This window comes from Delphinapterus leucas, chromosome 3 (assembly GCF_059928025.1).
Source record: "Delphinapterus leucas isolate spDelLeu-1000000601 "Yukka" chromosome 3, BTC_Dleu_Yukka2, whole genome shotgun sequence".
Classification (NCBI taxonomy): Eukaryota; Metazoa; Chordata; class Mammalia; order Artiodactyla; family Monodontidae; genus Delphinapterus; species Delphinapterus leucas.
In genome coordinates this window covers 116,681,676-116,697,430 of record NC_143131.1, presented here as the reverse complement: position 1 = coordinate 116,697,430, position 15,755 = coordinate 116,681,676, and the positions used below count along the sequence as shown (strand labels likewise).

General features: G+C 42.1%; 2 protein-coding genes across 2 annotated transcripts in view; one reads left to right on the top strand and one right to left on the bottom strand.

The window, feature by feature from the left end:
• The window catches only part of CDC23 (cell division cycle 23), a 27,552-nt gene extending 14,553 nt beyond the window's left edge, over positions 1-12,999 (top strand). Inside the window, exons 10-16 of the mRNA XM_022588895.2 lie at positions 2,880-3,033; positions 3,154-3,273; positions 3,594-3,669; positions 3,997-4,058; positions 4,759-4,837; positions 4,915-5,034; positions 5,831-12,999. Of these exons, the coding sequence (XP_022444603.1) occupies positions 2,880-3,033; positions 3,154-3,273; positions 3,594-3,669; positions 3,997-4,058; positions 4,759-4,837; positions 4,915-5,034; positions 5,831-6,001 (782 nt within the window). The 3' untranslated portion in view covers positions 6,002-12,999. The remainder of the gene's footprint in view (positions 1-2,879; positions 3,034-3,153; positions 3,274-3,593; positions 3,670-3,996; positions 4,059-4,758; positions 4,838-4,914; positions 5,035-5,830) is intronic.
• KIF20A (kinesin family member 20A) lies at positions 6,542-15,755 on the bottom strand. Its single transcript, XM_022588894.3, has 19 exons — positions 15,633-15,755; positions 14,985-15,170; positions 13,722-13,811; positions 13,500-13,619; positions 12,781-12,919; positions 12,490-12,677; positions 12,274-12,403; positions 11,898-12,092; positions 11,674-11,785; positions 11,498-11,566; positions 11,135-11,278; positions 10,828-10,993; positions 10,553-10,717; positions 10,284-10,423; positions 10,039-10,141; positions 9,523-9,721; positions 9,187-9,278; positions 8,825-8,962; positions 6,542-8,204 (listed from the first exon to the last, which is right to left on the bottom strand). Exons 2-19 carry the CDS (start codon positions 15,147-15,149, stop codon positions 7,887-7,889), a joined length of 2,673 nt encoding a protein of 890 aa, XP_022444602.2. The 5' UTR covers positions 15,150-15,170; positions 15,633-15,755; the 3' UTR covers positions 6,542-7,886.

Here is a 15,755-nt window from a genome sequence, read left to right as displayed (position 1 = left end):
TTAGGTCACATTTCTTTATTTTTGCTTTTGTTTCCTTTGCCTTAGGTGATGGATCCAAAAAAATATTGCTATGATTCCTGTCAAAGAGTGTTTTGCCTCTGTTTTCTCCTAGGAGTTTTAATGGTTTCTGTTCTTACATTTAGATCTTTAATCCATTTTGAGTTTATTTTTTTATATGGTATGAGAAAATGTTCTAATTTCATTCTTTTACATGTAGCTGTCCAGTTTTCCCAGCATCACTTATTGGAGACGGTCTTTTCCCCATTGTATATTCTTGCCTCCTTTGTCATGATTAATTGACCATAAGTGCGTGAGTTTCTGGACCAGTACCATACTGTTTTGATCACTGTAGCTTAGTAGTATAGTCTGAAGTCAGGGAATGTCATGCTTCCTGTTTTGTTCTTCTTTCTCAAGATTGTTTTGGCTGTTCAAGGTCTTTTGTGTTCCCATACAAATTTTGGGATTATTTGTTCTGGTTCTGTGAAAAATCCCATTGGTATTTTTTTTTTTAATATTTATTTATTTGGCTGCGCTGGGTCTTAGTTGCAGCACACGGAATATTCATTGCCGCGTGTGGCGTCTTTGTTGCAGCATGCAGGATCTTTAGTTGTGGCATGTGGGATCTTTAGTTGTGGCATGCGGGATCTTGTTCCCTGACCAGGGATTAAATCCCGGCCCCCTGAATTGGGAGCCCAGAGTCTTAACCACTGGACCACCAGGGAAGTTCCACCGTTGGTATTTTGTTAGGGATTGCATTGAATCTGTAGATTGTCTTGGGTAGTATGGTCATTTTAATAATATTAATGGTTCAAATCCATAAACAAAGTATATCTTTCTGTTTGTGTCTTAATTTTCTTTCATCAGTGTATTATAGTTTTCTGAGTACAAGTCTTTCAACTCCTTAATTAGATTTACTCCTAGCTATTTTATTTTTTTGGATGTGATTGTAAATGGGATTGTTTCATTAATTTCTCTTTCTGGTAGTTTGTCATTAGTGTATAGAAATGCAACAGATTTCTGTATTAATTTTGTAGTGTGCAACTTTACTGAATTCATTCATGAGCTCTAGTAATTTTTTGGTGACATCTTTAGGATTTTCTATGTATAGAATCATGTCATCTGTAAACAGTGGCAGTTTTACTTCTTCCTTTCTAATTTGGATTCCTTTTATTTCTTTTTCTTATCCGATTGCTGTGGCTAAGACTTCGAGTACTACATTGAAAAAAGTCACAAAAGTGGGCATCCTTGATTTTTCCCTGATCTTAGAGGAAAAGTTTTTAGCTTTTCACCTTTGAGTATGATGTTAGCTGTGGGCTTATCATATATGGCCTTTATTATGTTGATGTTCCCTCTATACCTACTTTGTGGAGAGTTTTTATCATAAATGCATGTTGAATTTTGTCAAAAGCTTTTTCTGTATCAAGATGATCATATAATTTTTATTCTTCATTTTGTTAGTGTGGTGTATCACATTGATTGATTTGCAGATATTGAACCATCCTTGCATTCCTGGGATAAATCCCACTTGATCATGATGTATGATCCTTTTAATGTATTGTTGGATTCAGTTTGCTAATACTTTATTGAGGATTTTTTCATCTATGTTCATTAGTGATATTGGCCTGTAATTTTCTTTTTTTGTGGTATCTTTGGTTTTGGTATCAGGGTGATGCTGGCTTTGTAGAATGAGTTTAGAAACATTTCTTCCTCTGCAATTTTTTGGAATAATTTGGAAAAGATAAGTGTTAGCTCTTATCTAAATGTTTGGTAAAATTCACCTGTGAAGCCATCTGGTCCTGGACTTTTTTTGTTGGATGTTGTTTTATTACTGATTCAATTTCATTACTGGTAATTGGTCTGTTCATATTTTCTACTTATTCCTGATTTAATCTTGGGAGCTTATACATTTCTAGGAATATGTCCATTTCTTCTAGTTTGTCCATTTTATTGGTATATATTAAAAATAGCTTTATTGAGGGATAATTTACATAACATAAAATTTACTTATTTTAAGTTTACAGTTCACTGAGTTCTTGCTAATTTATACAGTTGTGTAACCATAATCATAATCCAGTTTAGAACTCTCCATCATCCCAAAAAGTTCCCTTGGGTCTATTTGCAGTCAGCCCTACTCCCAATCCCCAGCAGATCTGCCTTCTATCTGTATAGTTTTGCATTTTCTGGAAATTTCATATAAGTGGAATCTTGGAATATTTAGTCTTATTGTCTAGCTTTTTTCACTGAGCTCTTTTTCGAGATTTGTCCGTGTTGCAACATATGTCAGTAGTTCTTCTCTTTTTACTGTTGAGAAGTATTTCGTTGTCTGGATATATGCTACATTTCGTTTATCCATTTACTAGTTAGTATAAGAAAGATGGCCTTTATTCCCTTTCTTCAAATAAAATTTTTTATAGAATCTTAAAATCTTTCGTATATTCTTTTTAAGACCAATGATAGTAGAACTTCCTTGATTCTTGTGGAAGAGGGGAGTTCAGAGTGCTACCTTTTTAATCCTTTAGGTACCTCCTTAGAAACCTAGGAAGATAGTTGGAAAACCACCAATCTAAAGCATACTCTAGGAATTTCCTACCCTTTATTAAGGAAATATATGTATAAATGCTATATTGAGAGGAAATAAAATGAACAAAATCTTTGTGGTGTTAGGAAACATTTTTTTTTAAAAAACCAGAATGTGTGATAGATAAAATGTTTTCTAAGAGAATGATGATGTTGCCCATATGTAGAATTTGGCTTTTCTGCAAGGACTTTGGGGGAATGGGTTATGGTTCATGCCTACTCTGTGGAATGCTGCCTATTTTAGTGACTTATTTTTGCCTTTCTAGTTATTTATATATTTTGTTTGTTTGTCTTTCAATTAGGCAATTATTATAGTTTGCGTTCTCAGCATGAGAAAGCAGCCTTGTATTTCCAGAGAGCACTGAAATTGAATCCTCGGTATCTTGGTGCCTGGACGCTGATGGGACATGAGTACATGGAAATGAAGAACACATCTGCTGCTATTCAGGCTTATAGGTGAGCATTTAGTTGGAGGGGGAGATGGAGCAGATTGTTGTGATTTTAGAAGTCTCTATTGAGCCTGCAAGTCGCTAACTTTGATTCTGCTCTCTTACCAGTCTCTCTTCCATTTCTTAGGCATGCTATTGAGGTCAATAAGCGGGACTACAGAGCCTGGTATGGCCTTGGGCAGACCTATGAAATCCTTAAGATGCCATTTTATTGCCTTTATTATTATAGACGGGCCCACCAGCTTCGGTAAGTCGGGCCACTTGATGATGTGTTTGTTGTGGGAAGGGCTGACACTCTTCTTTCTCTTTTGATAGCTATTGAAGAATCACAGTGAATGGTTTTGACTCTTAGAGACCTAAGTTTAAACATGCCATATGTTGTTTGGTCATTTTTATGTAGTGTATTCTACTAACGTGTTAATAGTATAATTGTGAACACAAAATAATATAATTACATGAAGTATTGGATTAAAGCCCATTCCCTTCATAGCTTTGAAATAGTGGTGGTGGTTCCTCAAGGGAGGACTTCAGTTTTTGCTTGGATTTCCTATTTCTCTTCCCTCTCAGGCCCAATGATTCTCGTATGCTGGTCGCTTTAGGAGAATGTTATGAGAAACTCAATCAACTAGTCGAAGCCAAAAAGGTATCTGAAATTGGGTCCTGAAGAGTTTGTGTGGAAATCTGCTGTTTGGATGAGAGGTTGAGCTATCTATGCTTAATTTTCCTTCATGTAGATCTATCTACATAGGGAAGTCTGAATATTTATAGGCACATAGGGTATATAAAGCAAAGTGGGGCTGACATCATTAGTGGGAATGTTAGTATGTAGCCTGGACCTATCAGATCTGGTAAAAATGCTTTGTATTCTCCAAGTCTGAACTTCTGGGAGGCTTGCAGGACCTGAGTCTCTATGTGATTAGTCATGGCACATGGGGCAGTGGTTGAAATGACCAGTTTATTTTTTTGACAGTGCTATTGGAGAGCTTATGCCGTGGGAGATGTGGAAAAGATGGCTCTGGTGAAACTGGCAAAGTGAGTGAAAGAGTGACACGCTAGTGATATTTCTGTTGGCTTCTCTGGTGAGGTGGGTCCTGCACATTCTAGAGCTTCCCATCCATCATCTACATGAATGAGGGGATGTAGCACAGTGTATGATTACTGATCTGGAAATTTAGCCATCTCGACTCAAGAGAATGCTACTTCTCTTTGAAGAGGAATTGTTTTCCTATTTGGAAAATTCAAGAATGAATTGAAAGAAATGAAATTTTTATGTCAGAGCAGTCTAGGAAAACTACTTTAGGTACTAATCTCCTCCTGATAAGGCCCAGGAAAATAAGGAATAACTCAGAAATGATAAGGAAAGAGGTTCTTAAATGCAATTTCATTCCTGCCAGTTCTTTTCTGGATTCTTACAAAAAATCTGAATTGCTTGGTATCTTTTTTAATCTCACTCAGGGTATTACCAGGGAATTTTTGCAATGGTATATTATCCAGCTTAAGTGTTTACTAACTTTCCCTCCATCACCAGTAGCAGAGTAATGATTCTAAGCTTTGATGAAGTAACCACCACCTCTGGGCACTAATACTATTCTGGGTCCCACTGTGTCATTTATGTCAAAATTTGTACTTGTCTATGTATTATCATTTTTTTATCTTAACTGTGTGCTTTTACTTTTTATCACTAGCTTGCTTTGAGATATGATTTATACTTAAAGACCAATTTCTTTTGTAGGCTTCATGAACAGTTGACTGAGTCAGAACAGGCAGCCCAATGTTACATCAAATATATCCAAGATATCTATTCGTGTGGGGTATGTGTCATGAGCATGAGAATTGGGTTGCTGATCTTATTCTTGTCACCTCAGTCATTCCTGATTTCCTTATCTAGGAAATAGTGGAACACTTGGAGGAGAGCACTGCTTTCCGCTATCTGGCCCAGTATTATTTTAAGTGCAAGCTGTGGGATGAAGCTTCAGCTTGTGCCCAAAAGTGCTGTGCATTCAATGATGTGAGTATCAGTTCTTTAGTAAAAGGTTTGGACTTTAGGTTCTAGCACATGACTTTACTATGATCTGGGGGTGGAAAGTGGAAGGTGGTTAAGAGGGTGAGTGGTTTGCATTCAATCTGTAGATTGCTTTGGGTAGTATAGTCATTTTCACAATATTGATTCTTCCAATCCAAGAACATGGTCTATTTCTCCATCTGTTTAAGTCATCTTTGATTTCTTTCATCAGTGTTTAATAGTTTTCTGAGTACAGGTCTTTCACCTCCTTAGGCAGGTTTATTCCTAGGTATTTTATTCTTTTTGTGCGATGGCAAATGGGGTTGTTTCCTTAATTTCTCTGATTTTTCATTGTTGGTGTATAGGAATGCCAGAGATTTCTGTGCATTAATTTTGTATCCTGCAACCTTACCAAATTAATTGATTAGTTCTGGTAGTTTTCTGGGGGCATCTTTAGGATTTTCTATGTATAGTATCACGTCATCTGCAAACAGTGACAGTTTTACTTCTTCTCTTCCAATTTGTATTCCTTTTATTTCTTTTTCTTCTCTGATTGCCGTGGCTCAAGAGGGAGGGGATATGGGGACATATGTATGCATATGGCTGACTCACTTTGGTGTGCAATAGAAACTAACACAGTATTGTGAAACAATTATACTCCAATAAAGATTTAAAAAAAAATAAAACAGGGTGACTGGAAAGGCTACCTTGTTCTGTGGAACTTTGTATGTCAGTATTTTAGAAACTGTTTTTGAGAAAAGCCTTGGACATATTTTGACACATTTGCCTGACTTTGTTTCAGACCCGGGAAGAAGGTAAGGCCTTGCTCCGGCAAATCCTACAGCTTCGGAACCAAGGCGAGACTCCCTCCACCGAGATGCCTGCTCCCTTTTTCCTCCCTGCTTCACTGTCTGCTAACAACACTCCCACACGCAGAGTTTCTCCACTCAACCTGTCTTCAGTCACACCATAGTTGGCTACTTTCAAGCCAGCACATTGCCAGACCCATATTAAGCCTTACCTCCATGTAAAGAACAGCCACGTCTATTCTTCCAAGGACCTTAGTTCTTTTTGTTTGTACACATGGAAACAGCTCCTTGGGGAGTTTATAGAATCACCTGCACAGTAGACTGACAGAAGAATCCTGGCAGGAACAGATACTGTCTTTGCCAGTTTGAAGCACTTCTATCTCCCTTCTGTTCAGAGTGGCTATAGATCTTGGCCTTTTTCCCCAGACCTTTTTGCCCCCCAAAACATCCCTTTAACAGCACTTTAGCACAGGCAAGGCTACAGGGACAAAGTTTAAATGCTGCTGGGAGTGGGAGATTTCTTTAGAGAGGCAAGGAAGAAAGAAGGGAGAAAAGCTTGCAACTCTACCCTCTGCTGATAGTAGGGCACTGGATACCCTAGGAAGGTCAGGGCACTGGATAGACATGACTCATCATTCTTTGATTTGCTGAGCATGACTATTCTGATATCAGAGATTAGGTTTAAATGGGGTGAAGGTATACTTTTGTTCTTCTGCCGGTTTTTTTTTTTTGCGGGACGCAGGCCTCTCACTGTTGTGGCCTCTCCTGTTGTGGAGCACAGGCTCCAGACGCGCAGGCTCAGTGGCCATGGCTCACGGGCCCAGCCGCTCTGTGGCATGCGGGATCTTCCCGGACCGGGGCACGAACCCGTGTCCCCTGCATCCACAGGCGGACTCTCAACCACTGCGCCGCCAGGGAAGCCCTGGCGTTTTGGTTTTGAGGCGTCTCTTAGAAGCTTTCAAATTGGAAGTAACTTACTAGAGTTGAACAAAAGAAGGGGCAAAAGGACTCTCACTGAGTGTGGAACTGCTGATGGCCCCTACTAAGGGGAAAAGATGTCTATAGAGTTAGCTATACACCTACTAAAGCAGAGCAAGGAGGCAGGGTTACAGAGTTTCATGGACATTTGGGTGTGATAACTTCTGTGATTGTACAGATAAAAATAAACTCTTAGAGTCGGTCTGTTTTAATAAATATTTTGCCATAATTGTCTCCCCCCCACATGCCCCCCCATCTCCACAAGAATGTTTTTTTTCTAGCCTTCATCTGTTAGACAAGGTAAAAGTAATCATTCTTGCTATGCTCTTGGGAGAGTTTCAGGCCTGTGCTTGTGCATTCAGTAGGAGGTAATATGCTATGACTATAATGGCTGCTGTAATGAATTTGTACAGTAGATGCTATGGGTTATTCTGAGCTCAGGGCCCAGGCTTCCTTTATTTTTGTTCCAAAACAAACAAGTTTGTTACCCATTCATCTCCTAATGTATGACACTTCATTTTATTTTATTTTATTTTTTTATGAATAACTTTTTTATTAACCTTTTAATCATTTAGTTAATTAACCTATTTTTGTTTTTTGGTTTTTTTAACATCTTTATTGGTGACACTTCATTTTATATTAAGGAAGGTTTAGAATATCTAATGTCCCTTGAATTAATTTCTTACCAAGCTTTCTTGGGTTAGCTGTGCACCAGTTGCTGGTCTGCACTGCCATTCCTGTGCAAAGTTCTCAGGGGCCCGAATGATACTTGATTTTCAATTTTTCTGCCCCTTTTATAATTTACTTCAATGATTATGCTAAATTTAGAATTCAAATTTAAAATGTGAACAGTATCTTTATTTTAATATAACTTTTGTGTGCATAGAAACCATATAAGTAAAAAAGTGTAAGATTACATAGGTGATTATATTACAAAAGGGAGAAAAACTAGTGTCTGAATATTGCATTCTGGATAGAGTTCCAGGTATATATATAGTAAAGCTTTAAAGAGACCTATTTCTTAAGCTGAGCAGCTGACCCACCTCAGGGCAATGCTCTCTCCTCACAACCTTAGTATTTTTTGCCAAAAGGCCCAGATTTGAGTAAAGGGGAGCACCGTGAGCGCAGGATCCGGGCATAAGGGCTGCAGTCTGTTGAGCTTTGGCAGGTGGGTGTTCGGGGCAGTAAGTTACGAAGAAATGGTTTCTTCCCTGGGGGCTGTTGGTTTGGTTGCTGGTTTTCCTGGTTGGCACCGAGGCGCTTTTTGGTAGAAGCCTGGCCTTGGAGTTTCAGCACAGTATGATACTGCTCCGCGATGCATGCTGCCTTCTTCCGAAGGTCCAGTTTTACCAGCATCATGTTATTCTGCAGCTCAGCCAGGGTCTGATCCTAAGGAAGATCAACAAAGTTACAGAAAACATTTCTGTCTAATCTATTATAGAAACAGGAGGGCAAGGTAATACACACTATCCACGACTAGTTACTAAAACTGCTTTTTACAAAGATTAACTCTTTATGGTCAGAGCTTTTAACTGAATAGGAGGGTATTTTAAGACCCAAACAAATAGCACTGAATAGAAGGACCTTTTCTAACACATCAGGTGGTATAAGCTTGAATGATTTTACTTAAGCTCCAAGAGCCTCAGTTCCTAGGTATCAAATTAGCCTAAGATGGTTTTTTTTTACATTTGAATATATCTGGAATCAGGATGCATTTACTGATGACAGTGTCATAGCTTAATTGTTAGTGTTTTGTCTTACAATTAATTGTTTCTTATAATCTAAGCATCTTGGATGAAATATGATAGTATCTACCTCTCTAGGGTTGTTATAACGGAAAAAGCCTACAAATTACTTAACATAATGCCTTGTACTTAGTGAATGGTTATTTTGCAAGGAAGAGAAACTCCCCTCACTATAAGATTAGCCTAAAAATCTTTACCTTTCTCTTTCTCATGTATACTCTGAAGTGGGCTGATGGGAGAAAGTGGTATATAGGCTTCCCTAACCTGTTTAATTAAGATGTCATCACATGTGGCCAAGGCTTGGCGAAGTTTTCCTGCTCCAGTGCTGTGGCAACAGGCTCTTTCTGCTGACTGGAGAGACTCACCAAGTTTCTGAAGCTCTGTCCGCAGCAGCCTTATATTCTGGAAAAGGAGGAGTAGGAACCAAATTGTGCCCAAGATCAACCAGTGATCTGGAGGAGTCGGAGAACCATTTGAAGAGAAGTAAAACTAGAAAGGCTAGTCATTTGAATGAGGTAGCCATTCTCTAGGACTGCAGAGAAAACATCTTGTCCTCATATGAACCAGGGATATAGTGTTGGAAATTGCCTTAGGTGAGAGCTTTGGTAACAGAGAAAGGTAATTACCTTCTGGCCCTCCTCTAACTTCTTGTCCACATCAACGATGAAGGGCTTGGCTGAGGGTGGTGGTTCTAACATTTTCTGATATTTCTGCAGCTCTGAGAGAAGGAAACAATAACCTTACATGTGTAGGCTTTCTAGCCTTGGACTTATCTCTTTAACTGAATTAACAGTAGCTTGCAGCAAACATAACAAGTGATGCTATGTGCATCCTAGGATGAAAGGTCAGGGGGATGTAGCTTGGAGTTAAGGAAATTATGTTGGAGCTGGCACCAGAAGGCCCAAGTTTGAAGAACAGCTCTTCCCTGAAACTTATGCTTCCTGCCCTGTCTCCTTCCTCACCTTCAGTGGTGGAGTTTAGCTCTGCTTTGCATTGTTCCAGTTTAGCTTTAATCTCCTGGAGCTGCTGGGTGGAGGCAGAAGCCGCCAACCTTTGTGACCGCCGTAGGGACAGTTCTGACACTGATTGTTGATGGGCCACTGGCTGCTGTCTGGCTTCCTTCAAGAGAGCTTCTAGCTCTTCAATCTTCTCATCCCGCTCCTAAGAAGGAAGCAGAGAGCACAATTCCATTCAGAGTCAGACGAACTCTACAGGAATAGATGACTGAACAATGAACAAAAATTTCCGTGATACATGGGCCTCAAAATCCTGTTTGTTAGCATTTACACCATTTCCTGGCCAATCAAACTCTTAATCAATTAATCAAACATAGACTGACAAGTACAAAGCACTAAGGAGACTATAGAAAGGTGAATTACATATTCCTACCCCTATGAGAGTTTATATAATCTGTTTATCTCAGGCAAGTAGCGATGGGAATCTGAGCAGCTAGTTGGGACTGGTTTAGGGCAACTCACCTGAAGTTCTTCTTGGTAAAAACTTGTCAGTGATTCCTTGAGGATCGTTAGTTTCTCTTCATACATTTCCTCTAGTAGTTCCTTTTGGGTGTCCAAATGTTCACTGTCAGAGGAGAAGAGAGAAGTGAGTGAAGATTCTGAGGAGTGAGCTTGGAGAGCAGATCTTGAGGCACTACTCCATCCTAGTCTCTGCTTCCCACCGTCAGGTCTAAGTGACAGAACAAGAGGGGTTACTCAGCTGGTACCTGCACCACTGTTCCCGTTGTTGCATCTGCTCCACCATCTCACTGCAAATTTCATCACGGAGCTGCATCTCCAGCCTCAACTTTTCCTGCCGTTCTTTCAAAAGCAGTGCTTTCATGGCTCCCACCACCTGTAGAAGCTCCTAGGAGGGAAACACAGGTCAGAGGTCACTAGAAGCCCATGCCCTAAAAAGGCACAGGCCCACCTGGAAGGTAGCATGGAAAATGTATAGCCATCAAGCTGCTGCGCCAAAGCTTTCTTGCATTCTCACCTCCTTGCCATATGTGGAGATGTCAACTTCATTTTCAATATCATCATCAAGGCATGGGTCTGTTTTAGCTCCAGTCTCTAAGCTGGGAGATGCCCGCAGACTGTGTTCCTTGATGAATGAATGTAGCGATGGGAATCCCAGTTGCACAGGTGGAGCATGCACAAGCTAGTGAGGGGGAAAAATCTTAACTGAATCCATTACTAGTCCCTAGTAGTTTCCTTAAGTACAGGTACCAGCCCAAAGTGAGCACAGTCATCACACCTATAGCTTCTCACCTGGCTAGTAATGGCTGAGAACTTGGCCACATGAAGGGTCTCATCATAGGTAGATGCACAGGGATTCACATTGACAATCATGCAGGAGCGGCCTCGGCCTGTGAAGAAGCCTTGGAACACTCGAGTCAACTTGCTGTCACGGAAGGGAACCAGGTTCTGCTTTGACCTGGCAGGGAATCAGAGAATAGAGCTGTGAGCAGAACTCCAGCCCTTGGGGGTATCCTAGCACTAGCCCCAGTGATGACCAGGAAGTCTCTTAGCAAACTGCAGAGCTCCAGGCCATCCTGGCTTGCAGTGAAAAGCTTACCGGTTCTGCTGGTTTTGGCGCAGGGCAGTAATACAGCGGCCCAAGGTGTGCAGAGAAGTGTTAATGTTTCCTGCTTCCTTCAGGCGCTCACCACTCTTTTGATCTTTGCAGCGCTCAGAACCAGCCAGATCACAGAGTGATAACCTTGAATGATGGACAGGATCTGACATAAGGATCCCACATGTTATGAGCTTTCTAGCCCTTTGTATAGTTTTAGGGAGGGGAGGACCCATGAAGAATCTCTGTACCCAAGGAAGGAGAGCATGAATCTAACGGAAGTAATTCCCCTGAGGACCACTCTCGTCCCCTCCCCCAATTACCATTTATGGCCAAGAACCCAAATTTCTAAATGGAAAAACTTACTCGCTAATCTTGGGGATTATATCCCCTTCCCCCTGAAGGTGCAGGATCCGGACTGAGAAGATGCTATGACTGGAAGTTAAGAAAGAGAGAAAAGTCACTGCATATCTTCTATGATCAGGTGGAGGACTAATGTTTCCTGGAACACATTGAAAGAAAGGCTGACTCAACCCACCAACCTGCGGCTGGAGTTCTGGTTCAGGTGGGTGCTGGCAAAGCTCTGGTTTTTACGACCCACTTTCAGGAGTTTCCAGGCCTCCTCAGCATCCTGAACATGAATCCAGTTGAGATCTGAGAGGCCAAGGAAAGAAGGGCATACATAAGAGGGAAGCACCTAACTCTTTTCCTAGTCTCTCCCAAGGTCCCCTCCAGGGTTCATGCCAGCCTCCCTGCTTTCCCATACCTTTCACGTAGGGATTGCCATTCTGATCCTCACACAGCCGCAGTGTCTGCCTCTTGCGCTGCTGGCTATGTAGTTCTAACAGGTCATAAAGCAGTTCATTGTAGATCTCAAAGAAGGAGATCCAGATGGAGAAGCGAACATCTGCAGGGACACTTACTGGGGCAGTGTCTGGCTGTGCCCATTGATGACTCGTTTCTGGGGAAGAAGCCAATGTACAGAGCATCAACTCAAGAGTAGTCCGTCTCCCCTTTGGCCTGCAGGGGCCTCAGAAGGTGAAGCTCAGGTTGCAACCTCTGGTCTGTACCCCTGGAAGTTTTGGGGAGTAGAGAATAAGTTCCTACTGTTACTTGGCACAGAGCCCAGTCATGGTACATACCATCCAGCTGGCTACTGCTGGTAAACTGACTGGTGGAGGAGAGCCCAGCAATGCCACTGTCAAAGCTGGTGCTGGTACCCATCCGACTTTCAATGTAGACATTCTTCTTCAAGGAGGTGGACAGCTCCTCCTGGGGGAGTCCAGGGATAACATAAGCACAAAACTTTCTGGAGATTTTGTCCCCCATCCCTGCCTCTGTGAACACCAACACTTTACCTCTTGGAGGCCTCCATTTAGCAGGGCCAGTTTCTTTAATTCCTCCTGCCGGATCTGCTTGCTGTCTAGCCACATTACCTCGTTGGAGAGCACAGGCTTCAGATCAGGTGTTGGATGAAGTTGGCCTTGGAGACTATTGAAAATCAGAGCCAGGGACCGGGGCAGGATCCCACCATCCTTGATGGTACCTGGAGGCATGTGAAAGGTGGACAGCTGTAGTAAGTGCTGTTCCCCAACTCAGAGTATCAAAAGGCAAAGACAGTCAGCAGTTCTGTGAGGCCTATTACTCACCTTGAATTGTGTGGGTTTTCCCTGAGTTGGTGACTCCATATGTATAGATGAGCCAGTTCTGTCCTTTAAGTACATCCTTGACCATCTCCTTCACAGTCAGGTTGAAGAAACATTCCTGGCCCACTTCTGGCCCAAAGATCTAGAGACACACCCAATTTCTCAGAGGCCCATCCTTCGTTTCCCACTTTTCTCTGTGCAGAGCCAGTAGAGATACATCCCTTCCTGGGTGGTTGGCTCTGGAGACTACTCAAGCAACTTCTTCCTGCATTGCTGCCAGCTGCTGCCTAAATACTCTCTGCCAGTCCATTTTTCATCCAAATCAACAAATACTTATGGAATGCTATCCACTAAGTCCAATGCTGCACACAAAATGGAACAACATAATGGTCACAAGCATGGGCTTGGGAGATAGATGGATCTAGACTCAAGTCCTAACTCTACCAATGACTAGCTACATGGCTTCAGCAACATTATACTCACCAAGCCACAGTATCCTTACCAGGAAATTAGGGACAATGATGATAATAATAACAATAGAGTTGTTGGGAATTAATGCACATAAAGTGCTCGACACACTGACTAGCACATAACAAGCGTGCCCCAGATTGTAGACCTGCATATATAAGGAGTCACAGTCAAGTAAAAAGCTTTCCTTCTAAAGAGGGAATAAAGTTGCCCCTAGGTGTTGGTCCCTTGTTCACATGTCAGTAACTCCATACCTGGGAAAAGGTGAATCTGTGGGTGGCCTGTCCAATTCCTCGCTCGTTGCTCTTCTGGGCAAAAGAGTCCTTGGGTGCCTGTAGGGCAAGGGTCTCTATATTCTCAATACGGACACAACCCTGAGAAGGGGGAAAACACAGTTGTCACAGAAGGAAACATTCCTGGGAACCTCTACTGTACTGTATCATTCCACCTTGAATCCTCCCTCCTCAGAAACTTACCTGATCCTCCTGTCGTTCTAACTCTGAAGATAACAAGGGCCTGACCCTCAGGTATACTTTCACCTTCTCTGTACTATCTTCAGATGGAACCTGTGGCAGAATTCCAGGCCAATATCACAGATTAATCTCAACAGTTACTTCTGAGCAGATGGGCAAATATAGCATATTTCCTGGGAATCATGCTAACACTACCTCTATTCCACCTCAAATGACTCTGTGCCATTATTTGGGTTCCATAATCATTCCAACCCACATGGAGTTTTTCAGTACTTAATCACCCTTCCTTGTCTCTTCACTATCCTGAAAACTTGGCTTACCACAGATTATCTGAGTCAGAACTAGTTGACTGGTATGAAAATCAGCATGTGATAGAGCAAAAGACAGTAGTTAAGCACCCTGGAGGCAGACATACCTGAATTTGAGTCCCAATTTCATCATTTAGTAACTATGAGATCTTGAACAAGTTCTTTAAATTCTTTTCACCTCAGTTTCCTCATCTGTAGAGTGGGGTTAATAATAGCACCCACCACGTTCATTCAACAGATATTTAGAGATCTGTCTACTCTGGCCCAGAAATTCTAAGAGCTCTGGTAGTCCACAGCGAAGAACATTAACAAGGCTCCTGCTCTCATGAAACTTCTACAAAAGGGGAGACTTCTGAGTAGAGTTTTTCTCAACCATGGCCATTTCCCTTTCAAGGGACATTTAGTAATGTCAGGACAGGTTTCCTGGTTGTCACAAATGGTAAGCAGCTACTGACATCTAGTGGGTAGAGGCCAGGAATGCTGCTTAACGTCTTACAACGCACAGGACGGCCCTGTATAACAAAGAATTATCTGGCCCCAAATATCAATAATGCTGCAGCTGAGAAACCTCAGCTCAGCAGAAAGAAAAGCTCCTTAAATGGAAGCTGTGGTTGATATTAAAACCTGAATGTACATTCCACCTACTTAATGGCAATATGACCTTGTGCAAATTATTTAAAATGTCTGGGACTCATGGCAAAGGAGACACAACAATTGCCTTCCCTCATAGGATTAACTGAGAGTATGCATTTGAGGATGTTTCATTAATGCAATGCAATTAATAGTTTTCTTTTGGACACACAACTGTACATGTTTTACTTGTCATGCTCTTAATTTTGAGTTGATCCCTCAAACCCTAGGATTGCTGGATTTTTTACCTCATGCTACTCTGTATGGACAACTAGTAGGCTAAGGATATATCACTTTCTGTCCCCAAGCCACTCTTCAACTCCTTTACCTGCTGCTTGTCTTCCAGGGAGGTGGAGATGACAGAGCAGTCTGACAGCAGGTCCTTGCGTACCACAGATCCCAAATCTGCAGCTGTGGACTCAAACATGGGGGAGACTACGACCTCCTCATCCGACAGCAAGCCGGCTGGTGGAGAAAGGATCCCTTGCGACATTTCAGCAGGGGCAGTTTAGGTCTAAAAAGAGACAAGAGTGGGTAGAGAGGAGAACCTTAAGGGATAAAAGGGGCGGCAAATTCTGGGTAAGAAACAATTCCCTGGCCCCAGGACAATCTAGTCTCGCTGCCTGAATTCTTACTCCCTTTTCCCTTAAACTACCAGCAAAGGGGAAGGGAATGAGAGAAAGAGTTAATCATTTAATCCAATCTGAGGCAGCATTTCGGACTGCGAACAGGAATGAACAGATATCCGGCTCCGAAAGCATAAGGCCACGCTCCAAGTAGGGTGCCTCGCTCAACGGTGTCGTGGAGGCGGTGTCAGCAGCCCTAGGCTCCTGCTCCAACCTCGCCCCCCAGGCCCACAGTGAGGACAGTGGTATTAAGAAAAAAAGGGATGGCGGCAGTTCCGCTTTCTGAAAGCCGAATCCGCCAGGGCAAAAGCAAGTACCTCAGCTGGGCTCAAGCACAGCCGCACACTCACCCGAAGACGCCACACTTCTACGGTACCGGCTCACTCTCACTCCGCGGCCGAACCTGGACTTTCCTAGCCTGAGCACAACTCCGCCCACGAGGTGCACCTTTGTTACTGATACAATGTTTTAAA